General features: G+C 50.1%; 1 protein-coding gene across 1 annotated transcript; it reads right to left on the bottom strand.

Annotated features, from left to right (window-relative positions):
• Positions 1-322: 322 nt before the first annotated feature.
• Positions 323-9,382, bottom strand: TICAM1 (TIR domain containing adaptor molecule 1). The gene is made up of 2 exons (XM_060233453.1): positions 9,224-9,382; positions 323-2,600 (listed from the first exon to the last, which is right to left on the bottom strand). Exon 2 carries the CDS (start codon positions 2,371-2,373, stop codon positions 349-351), a length of 2,025 nt encoding a protein of 674 aa, XP_060089436.1. The 5' UTR covers positions 2,374-2,600; positions 9,224-9,382; the 3' UTR covers positions 323-348.
• Positions 9,383-11,248: the final 1,866 nt, after the last annotated feature.

An 11,248-nucleotide genomic window follows, 5' to 3' on the forward strand; every position in this document is an offset into this window, starting at 1 on the left:
TTGAAATAGCCCCTGAATCCTTGAGAACAGACGCTGCTGCCATGCTGAATCAGACCTTCAGTCCATCAAGGTCAGTATTGTCAACTCAGACTGGCAGCAGCTCTCCAGGGCCTCAGGCTGAGATCTTTCATATAATCTACAGCCTGATCCTTTTAACTGGAGACGCCGGGGACTGAACCTGGGACTTTCCACATGCCAAGCAGGTGCTCCCACTAAGCTGTGGCCCCACCCACGGCCTTTTCAACCTCTGCGATATTCATTTCAAGACAGAACCACCAGATCTGCACACAGGATTTCCAAACACAACCACACCACAAAGACCTTCCTTCAGAACCATCTGTTTTATTTTCAGTCCCCATGTCTGTCCCTTGCCTCCGCTTCCACTCCCTGGCCCTCCTGGGCCCGATCTTCAGTCACGCCTAGTGCCGCGTTGGTCCTTTCCACCTGCATCTGGTTGCAATCCCCAATCTGAACCATCTGGGCATGCTGAATGATCAGGTGGGACTGAGGTCCCTGTGGGGCTGGGAGAGGAACAGTGAAGGGCTGGAAAGGAGCAGCTGGATCAGGCCCAGGTGGAGGCTGGAACATCCCAGGCACGGCAGATGTGGGGAAAGAAAATGGGGGTGGAGTGTGCCCGGGTGGGACTTGGTGCACGCCTTGAAAGTTCATTTGTGTTGCTGGAAAAGGCATCTGGGCTGGGTAGCCGGGCTGCAGGCTGAGGGCCAAGAGGCGCTGCTGAATCTGCCAATAATCTCGACGTTCCTCACGCAGTAGTTCTTGATGCCGTATCTGCTGATTCATGCTCCAGACAAACTTCTTCTTTTTAAATTCAGAAAGCCTGAAAGTTCTCTTCACCCTTTTTTCAAAAACACACTCATTCTCATTCAGGTCCGCAAGCCCCATCAGCATGCCTGGCATCTCCCCTTTCTTTAAGGGGCTTTCTTTGGGTATAAAAGGGATGACCGAGTTGTTTTTGACAATGTTGGTGAAAGAATTAATCAAAGCCATGTTTGTCTGGAAGGCGCAGAGCTGGCTCCGGAAGTTCTCTGTCAGGAGCAGAAGCACGAAGGCCGAGTTGTCCAGCGCATCCTGGAAGCAAGTCAGTTGGTTATGTCCAGGGACCAGGAAGTCCTCACAGAAGGTGGCTCCATTAGGGACCCCCATGTTTTCCAGACGCTCCCTTACCCGGCAGGCGATCCTCTCATCTTCATTTGCATGCACAACAACGAACATGAAGAACTGGTTTTCATCCCCTGATGTGTCCATGGAGGAGGAGGCCGCTGTTGCAGGAGGGACATCTGTTGAAGAAGATGCGGCTTCAGGAGCAGAGCTTTGACATGGAGAACAGTCCTCTACAGAACTTTGAATACAGCCTTTGATAGCCGGGTCAGCTTGCAGTGTGCATGTACTCTTCACATTTGAGGGAGTGCTTTCCTTGAGATCCTGCACTGTCGCTGGCATTATAGTTGAGGGTTCAGTACATTCCACGGGGCTCCGAACACTCTCCTCCAAAGATGATGCATCTGCCTTGCGAGAGGACACTGATGGATCCAAGCAGCTCCCTTGGAAGTCATCTATGCTACGGCTTTTGGGCTGTTCTTGTGCCCCTGGGCTCTCAGATGCTGACACCTGCCTAGTGCTGCCTTCACTAGGTTGTGCCAAAGAACTGGGGGCCCTCTCGCAAAGCCTGCTGACTTCATGGGCGCCACAGTGGCGAGGTGGGCCACTGATATAGGGCACGGTGGGCGACTGGCTGATCTCAAAGTGGCTCACAAAGGAAGCAGGTGAACCGGTGGAACGCAGGGGCTGACCCAACGGCACCAGCGAACCATTAATTGGAACTGGGATGCTCCTCAGACCAGATTTCAGAGTGTTAAATCCACCACTAGCCACCTCTGTAGTGAAACTGAGGCCACACTTATCTCGTGCTTCAGCCAGGAGGGCACTGAGCTTGGAGCTCTGGACCCCATTGTTGCTACGAAAAGCCTCAATGGCTGCTCGATAGGCTTCATCTCTGGTCTGGGGACAACACAGATTTTCTTCTGCTAGCAGTGAATAAATTTGAGCCACCACCTGAGCCACTGGAGCCTCTTGTGTTGGTGGATGAACAGCGCTTCCCTGCGGGCTGCCCCAGTGACGTCTGCAGATATGGGCCGCTGCTGCATCATCCCCCAAAGTGTCCAGGATCTCCCTGGCCTCTGCCTCTCGTCTCAAGGTCAACAGGATCATTGCTTGCAGGAGTTTGCAGCTCCTAGTATCTTTCCTCACACAGTTCAGTTTGTGTTTCAGGAGAATCAACTTGTCTTGCGGGATGTTGGCCAAGAGGCCAGAGAGCTGCTCAAAACTTGGTTGGGCCCCAAGATTCTCTGCCATCTCACCAAATGCTTTGGTGGGGGAACACCCCCCAGGAAAAGCATGTCATGAACTCGAGGAGCAGCTGTGAGGCCGAGGGAAGAGGCTGGCTTCTTTGGTTGTAGGTTTAAGACCGCTCTTGATGAGCCTCTCCTTTCCTGGAAAAAACGCCTCTTGTCTTTTCTTGCATTGATCAAACAGTGCTTTCAGAACGCCAACTGGCTCCTCTTCTTTGGTGGCTGTCTGATCTGTAATTGAAAAGCAGAAAATGTTAGAGGTATCTTTTACCATCTGGGGAGTTCATGTTAGATGCTCCTTTGTGATGATAATTCCAAATAAGCAGCCATGTTAGCCTATAGCAACTAAACAAACAGGGAACACACATGAAGCTGCCTTGTACGGAATCATACCCTTGGTCCATCAAGATCAGTATTGCCTGGCAGCAGCTCTCCAGGGTCCCAGGCTGAGGTCTTTCACATCACTTCCTGCCTGGAGATGCTGGGAATTGAACCTGGGACCTTCTGCATGCCAAGCAGGTGTTCTGCCACTCTGTGGCCCCACCCACAGCCTTTTTCACCTGTGCAATATTAATTTCAAGACAGAACCACCAGATCTGAGTGGGCTGAAACTGAACCCAGCGAAGACAGAGGTCCTTTGCGTGGGTCGCGGCGCTCTGGGAAGGGAAATAGCTCTCCCGGCCTTCGATGGTGCGCTATTGAAAGCAGCGCGCCAGGTAAAGAGCCTGGGTGTTTTACTGGAGCCTTCACTATCAATGGAGGCCCAGATAGCAGCCACTGCCAAGTCAGCATTCTTCCATCTGAAGCGGGCAAGGCAGTTGGCCCCTTTCCTCGAGCGCCGGGACCTCGCAACAGTGATCCACGCAACGGTCACCTCAAGATTAGACTACTGTAATGCCCTCTACTTGGGGCTACCTCTGTGCCGGACTCGGAGACTGCAGCTAGTGCAGAACGCGGCAGCCAGGCTGTTGCTGGGGCTCCCAAAACGGGAGCATATACAGCCGGGGCTGCGTGAACTGCACTGGCTGCCGATTGTATACCGAGTCCAGTACAAAGTGTTGGTCGTTACCTTTAAAGCCTTATATGGCCGAGGACCTGCCTACCTGAGGGACCGTCTTTCCCCATACGAACCCCAGAGAGCACTGAGGTCAGTCGGGAAAAATCTAATGACCATCCCCGGGCCGAAGGAGATAAAATATCAGAGCACCAGAGCACGGGCATTCTCGATTGCGGCTCCTACTCTGTGGAACCGACTCCCCGAGGAGGTGCGGGCCCTGCGGAACCTTGAGCAGTTCCGCAGGGCCTGCAAGACCGTCCTTTTCAAATTTGCACACCCGGACTGTTAGGAAGATCAGAAATTAAGGAGCCGCCAACGCGGTTGAAGAACTATACCGCAGAATAACTGTATTTATTGAACTGGTTTTTAATGTTATTAAGTTTATTGTTGATGTTTTATATTGTTAAACTTAAAGGTTTTATTATTATTATTGTATGTTTTTATAAAATGTTGTTAGCTGCCCTGAGCCTGCTGAGGTGGGGAGGGCGGGATAGAAATAAAATTTATTATTATTATTATTATTATTATTATTATTATCTGTACACAGGATTCCCAACACAACCACACCACAAAGACCTTCCTTCAGAACCATCAGTTTTATTTTCAATCCCCATGTTTGTTCCTTGCCTCCGCTTCCACTCCCTGGCTCTCATGGACCTCATCTTCAGCACACAGACCCTCCCCACAGGCCCAGCAACACCTTAAAGACTAACAATATTTATTCCAACAGAAACATTTGTAAGCCAGAGTGTCAAACGCCCATAGAAGCAGCAGTGAGCTGGGGAGAGGAGGGCAGGTTCCCTCTAAACTGAGTTAGCGTGAGCTAGCTCACAGTTTTTTAACCTCCAGCTCACACATTTTTGTCTTAGCTCAGGAAAAATGACCCCAGAGCACAATAATTTATGCAGTAGCTCACAGCCATAATGCCAGTAGCTCACAAAGTATAATTTTTGCTCACAAGACTCCACCGCTTAGAGGGAGGACTGATAGTTTCCCCACACCACTCACTGCTGGCCCTGCCCATCCCTCCTGTGAGCCAATCAGTGCAGAAGTGCTGAGGCAAGCACAATCACCAGGCAGCTAGGGTTGCCAGCCTCCAGGAAGGACCTGGAGAACTGCTTTTACATCTGATCTCCAGATGATGGAGATCAGTTCCCCTGGAGAAAACATCCGCTTTGGAGGATGGACTCGATGACCTTGTACCATGCTGAGGTCCCTCCCCTCTTCCAAGCCCCCCCTCTCCAATCTCCACCCCCCAAATCTCCACTATGTCCCAATCCAGAGCTGGCAGCCTCAGGAACCCCCCTGCACAGCTCAGCCAAGCACTGAAGATCAAGGAGGGAAGAAAGGCTTGTGGGGGGCAGCTGACTAAGTGTCCACATAGATGCTCTGTCCACAGCCATCCCACAGTTTCTGCTTGAGGTGGCCTGAAGGGCATGTTTAAAAATCCAGCTCAAGGGAGTAAAGTATGGGAGCCCCCTGCCTCATAGTTGGAATGACTGTGGTGTCCTGTTGAAGCTCCCGCCAAAATCAGGGTCATCCAGCTGGCGACACAGGGCATAAGAACATAAGAGAAGCCATCTTGGATCAGGCCAGTGGCCCACCTAGTCCAACGCTCTGTGTTGCCAAAACCCAGCGGCAAAATCTCACAGAAGAGGCCTCGGTCTTTTAGGTGCCATGGGATTTTCTGCTTTCGAGTTTGGCAGCACCTCAGAGACCAACAAGATTTTATTGGGTAGGAGTTTTTAAGAGTGAAACTCCCTTTCATCTCAACAGTTCCTACCCCCCGCCCCCAAAAAACTCTTGTGGGTCCCTCAGGCACTGCTGGCCTCAAAATGAATTCTACTGCCAACCAACTTGGCTACCCTGCTCAATTTTGCCACTCTGCCGTGCCATGAACTGGATGGCTTTGGGTCAGTTGCTCTCTCAATAAAGGAGATGGGGAAGCCCCGACGATTTTCTTGGGGTCAGCAGCACACACCCACACAGAATGATTATTATTTTTCCTTTCTGTCACAATACAGTTCCCCGCCTACCCTACACCCCAGTGAGAAACTGAAAGAGAGACAGCTGGGTATGAGGGAATCTGGACCTAACCCACCCAAGCATGGATGGTTAACTGAGGTAAAAGTGACAGGTATGAGGTAGATTCAGGTGGGGGAACCTGTGTTGGTCTGAAGCAACAGAACAAAGTTTGAGTCCAGTCTGGCACCTCCACAACCAACGAGGTTTAATTCTGGGTATAAGCTTTTGTTTGTATGCATGCTTCTTCAGACCTGAAAACGTATACATGCACAAGAAAGCTTATACCCAAAATAAAACTTTGGTGGTCTTAAAGGTGCCAGTGGACTCAGGAGTGAGGTAGTTTCTTTTAAAAAATGAACAAGAACAAAGGTTACTTCAGGAAAAGAAAAACACAATTGAAGTAGATGTTAGAAGGAGTTGTGGGAAATCACTCTCTCAAACAGCTTTACAACCTGTCATCACAGCACTCTTCCTTACATTCTGGAATAATGCACTCACTCTCAATGCACTACCACAGCAGTCCTTCACAACTGGATTTTCTTGTGTGAAATGGGAATATCCACTTGCAAATGATTGCTATAGCACATGCATTACCCATTGTATCTGACTGTAGCCTGTTACACATTAAGCAAAAAAACAACCCTTAAATAGGAATAAAATCCTATATTGGAATAAAATTCTATATGATTTTGCTGGGTTTTGACTTTTCTCCCTTTCTTATTCCTCTTTTCGTTTTTTTTTTTTAAAGCAACTAAATAAAAACAATATTAATCAGAAAGCATTCAAATTTCAAAAAACCATAGAGACCAAAGTGAGGAAGCTTTCAGTTTTAAAAAATCATGCAGACAATGCATTTCAACTCTTCTTCAGTGGTCTCTAAAACAGAAAAATTTCAATAATTCTCTACAGACCTTTTGAAATGGGCTTAGTCTGACCAGCCATTTTATATTGACATCATCTTTATAAGCTTGATAAGCTGCTGTGTCTCTGGGTACCTTTAGGATTGCAAACCTTCAGGTGAGCCCTGGAGATTTCCCAGAATTACAGCTTATCCCCAGACTACAAAAATCAGTTCCCCTGGAGAGAGTGGCTGCTTTTGGGGGGGTCACCTCTGTGGCCCTGTGCCCCACTGAGGCCCCTCACTTGCAAGCTCCACCCACCAGGAATTCCCCAACCCAGAGTTGGCAACAGGAGGTACGTCTCTGTGCCCTGCCTGTCAGTCACCCTGAACTCCTTCCTGGAAGGAAGTGTGGAGTGGAAAATGTGGCAGCCCCATTTCAGTTGAGAGGAATTCTTCCAACATCTATAGACGACAGACAGACAGACAGACAGAAAACACAATTCCCAAGATCCATCATGCCTTTCTTCTCTTGGGCATTTTGTCAAGCTAAAGCAGGGGTGGCCAAGCTTGCCACAAAGAATAAACATCAGATGTTTGAGAGCTGTAAGGAAGGCAGGCAGGCAGGCAAGGAGATGGGGGAGGGGGAGGGACAGAGCGGTGGAAAGAAAGCAACTTTAACTTGAAATAAATTCTCCAAGCTGCTGGCTGGCTTGGCTTGGGGAAGTGATTTAAAGAAAGAAATGCCTTCTCCAAGCCAGCTGATGGGGCAGTGGGGGCTTCAAGAGCCACACAGTATGTGTGAAAGAGCCACATGGGGCTCCCAAGCCAGTTTGGCCACCCCTGAGCGAAAGGAACAGAAACCAGGTTGGAAATGTGCAGACAAGACATATGTATGAATGTTGAATTGTTTTACTGCACCCCCTACAAAGGGGTAGCATTTCATGCAAAGCCCTCCTCCCCAACATGGAGTTCCAAGAGAAGATTGCAGAGTGGAGTCTGGGGGCAGATCACCTACCAGGGCAATTAGTTACCCCTTTTGCATGTTTGTGTGCAGGATCCAACTCGTCCTGCTAGTTCAGCTCCCAGCACTGTGGCACACCTTGTTCTACTTCTGCTGGGCCTGCTGTGTAACAGAGCTCCTTCTTAGCCACCCAGTCCCTTCTTCTGTTTGTACCTGTGAATAAATACACGTCTTTTTTATCCCACCTGTGCTCCGTGCAGCTCAGAGTGGCATGCAGCCAGCTGTGGTTTCGTGTGGTTTTGGTAGAAAAAGCCCGGCAGGGACTCATTTACATATTAGGTCATGCCCCCTGACACCAAGCCAGCCGGAACTGCATCCCTGTGTGTTCCTGCTCAAAGAAAGCCCCAGTAGTGCGTAAAAGCAGTGGACTCTAATCTGGGCTTGATTCCCCCTCCTCCTCCACATGCAGCCAGCTGGATGACCTTGGGCCAGTCACGGTTCTCTCAGAGCTCCCTCTGCCCCATCTACCTCACAGGGTGTCCGTCTTGGGGAGAGGAAGGGAAGGAGATTGAAAGCTGCTCTGAGAGTAAGAGTGAAGGGCGGGGTATAAATCCAACTCTTCTTCCTTCTGCCCCCCATAACAACCCCGTGACTCAGCTCTGCCCAGGAAAGAATGACTGGCCAAAGGTCACCCAGCAAGCTAACTGGCAGAGCAGAGATCTGTGCCCAGGCCTCCCTAGCCTGGCATGGTGATCACGACAAAGGGGCATCTGGGCTAGTCTCCTGTAACAAAAGCACACCGGAGGCAAGTGGGAGAGGGTCTCTCCAGACCTAACCAAGGCAATTTGTGTTGAAATCTCTTTGCATTTTCATACCTGCTCTAAGAATCTGAAACTGCCAGCGACCAGAAGGCAGCTGTCGAACCATCCAGTCATTCGCCATCTATTTTCTCCCTTTATTAGCAATCCAGACAACTTGCTGGAGGATCCCAGGCTTCGCTTTATTGTGGTCATTAACAAACCTCTTGGCCTTGTTGCCCCACGGACAAAACAGATTTGCAGACTTCCTTAAAGAAAATCAAAGCAGCGATGGGACGTCTTGGGGAAGGTTGGTACCTTTAGGGTCACCCTGTTTTGAAAAGCAAGAAAGAGGACATCTTTCCTGACAGACTACTTCAAACAAGGGATCTCCATGCCCAATCTCCTTTGAAAGCTGTGATAATGTTTACTCATTAGGAATATTCCTAACCTTCCAACCCATCAGGTTTTGTTTTCTTTAAAGACACACACACAAAGAGGACATCTGGTAGCCCTAGAGACCATAGAATCATAGTTGGAAGGGACCTCCAGGGTCCAACTCCCTGCACAATGCAGGAAACTCACAAATTTCAGTTCAGTCGCACAGTCGAGTCCGACTTTGCAACCCCCTGGACCAAGTCACGCCAGGCCCTCCTGTCTTCCACCATCCTCCGAAGTCTGCTCAAATTCGTGTTTGCTACATCAGTAACGCTGCCCAGGCATCTCCTCTTTTGCCGTCCCCTTCTTCTTTGGCCTTCTGTCTTTCCCAGCATCGGGATCTTCTCCAGGGAGTGCTCCCTTCTCATGTGGTGGCCAAAGGAGTTGAGTTTCAACTCACAAAGACCTGCCCCTAAATCCAAAGGATCTTGGTGCCACCCCTGGCGAGAGAGAGATCGAGAGAGTCCCCAAGAGCCTCTCCAGTCCCTCCGGTGGCCGCCCAGGTGGTGCGTGGGTGGGTGGGTGGGCTGCCCCCGCCCCCAATTCCAAGGGGCTTCTGCCTTCCGCCCAGAACTCCAGCGGCCCCTTAAACACGAAGAGCGCTCTGCTGAGCCGCAGCGCGCTTCCGCTGGCCCGCTTCTGCCGCCGCCGACAGCCCCTCTGCTTTGCAGGCCCCCGCCGAGTTCCTCGTTCGGGCAACGGGCAGGAGGGAGGGAGGCTGGCGCGCCGACTTACCCGCGAGGGCACAACTAGGCAGCTGCAGAGAAGCGCGCGGAGTTCTGCAAAGTCCCCGCGCCGTTTGAAGAGCGCCCCGAGCCTCAGAGCCCCGCGCGGCAGTGGCCAGGCCTGCGAGAAAGGAGAAGGGCGCTTCCACACAGGAAGCGGCAGCGCCAGAGAGAGAGATTGCGCGGCTTGTTTCCTTTTCTGCGCCGAAGGGCGGGCACGGGCAGCCTTCTTCTTTCGCTTTCTCTGGCGGCGCGCCGCCTTCCCTCTTGGCTCTCCGAGGAGACCGAGCTGTAGATTTCGAGGGAGTCCAGACCCTGAAGATTTGGTGCCAGCCTCCAGCAGGGAGGGACCTGGGGATCCCCCCCACAATTGCATTTCATCTCCTTGCAGCCACGTTCGTCTCTCTGTGGCAGACAGTAGAAAAGAACAGGAGTCCCGCACCAAACTGGCCCTCCTTTCTCACATCAGACTTTCTAGTTAATGCAATTCGGACCACCCCTGAAGTTCCCAAGGGCAGCTGTGCTGGTCCAGAGTAGAACAACTAGATTCAAGCCCAGGAGCACCTTGGAGACCAACAAGATTTGGGGGAGGGGCACAAGCTTTCCAGCATGAGAGCTCCCTCGATTAGATAAAAGGAGCTTCGACTCTCAAAAACCTTGTTCTCTACGGTGCTGCTGGACTCAGATTTAGCCATATGAATCAGTGGACTGCTTTCATCAACTTAATTTATTAACTCACATCATGTATCCCCTGCCTTCCTCCCCCACAAGGACACTGAAGTGGTTTGACACACTCCCCCCTTCTCTTTTATCCTCACAACAAACCTATGAGGCGGGCTAACACAGAGTATATTACTGGTCCAAGGCTTCCCAGCAAGCTGCCAGGGCAGAGTGGGCATAATGGAAGCTGTAAAAGGTAAGAAGGACTCCTTTAAGCAGTGGAAAACCACTCCAAGTGAGATTAATAAAAGGGAACACAGGCAGTGGCAAATCAAATGGAAGACTGTGATCAGGCAGGCAAAAAGGGACTATGAGGAGCATATTTCAAAAAACATAAAGACCAACAATAAAAATTTCTTCAAATATATTAGAAGTAGGAAACCAGCCAGGGAAGCAGTGGGGCCCTTGGATGACCATGGGGTAAAAGGATTACTGAAGGAGGATGGGGAAATGGCTGAGAAGCTGAATGCATTTTTTGCCTCTGTCTTCACCGTGGAAGATGAGAAGTGTTTGCCCGCCCCAGAACCACTAATATTGGAAGGGGTGTTGAAAGACCTGAGTCAGATTGAGGTGACAAAAGAGGAGGTCCTACAACTAATAGACAAATTAAAAACTAATAAGTCACCGGGTCCGGTTGGCATACATCCGAGAGTTCTGAAAGAACTCAAAGTTGAACTTGTGGATCTTCTAACAAAAATCTGTAATCTTTCATTGAAATCTGCCTCCGTTCCTGAGGACTGGAAGGTAGCAAATGTCACCCCCATCTTTAAAAAGGGTTCCAGAGGAGATCCGGGAAATTACAGGCCAGTCAGTCTGACTTCAATACCGGGAAAGTTGGTAGAAACCATTATCAAGGACAGAATGAGTAGGCACATTGATGAACACGGGTTATTGAGGAAGACTCAGCATGGGTTCTGCAAGGGAAGATCTTGCCTCACTAACCTGTTACATTTCTTTGAGGGGGTGAACAAACATGTGGACAAAGGAGACCCGATAGATGTTGTTTACCTTGACTTCCAGAAAGCTTTTGATAAAGTTCCTCATCAAAGGCTCCTTAGAAAGCTTGAGAGTCATGGAGTAAAAGGACAGGTCCTCTTGTGGATCAAAAACTGGCTGAGTAATAGGAAGCAGAGAGTGAGTATAAATGGGCAGTCTTCGCAGTGGAGGACGGTAAGCAGTGGGGTGCCGCAGGGCTCGGTACTGGGTCCCATCCTCTTTAACTTGTTCATAAATGATTTAGAGTTGGAAGTGAGCAGTGAAGTGGCCAAGTTTGCGGATGACACTAAATTGTTCAGGGTGGTGAGAACCAGAGAGG

The sequence above is a fragment of the Heteronotia binoei genome, chromosome 2 (assembly GCF_032191835.1).
Source record: "Heteronotia binoei isolate CCM8104 ecotype False Entrance Well chromosome 2, APGP_CSIRO_Hbin_v1, whole genome shotgun sequence".
Classification (NCBI taxonomy): domain Eukaryota; kingdom Metazoa; phylum Chordata; class Lepidosauria; order Squamata; family Gekkonidae; genus Heteronotia; species Heteronotia binoei.

What these genes read in the sequence shown, in the direction of transcription:
- TICAM1 (XM_060233453.1), bottom strand. Translation starts at nt 2,373, where the DNA reads ATGGCAGAGAATCTTGGGGCCCAACCAAGTTTTGAGCAGCTCTCTGGC.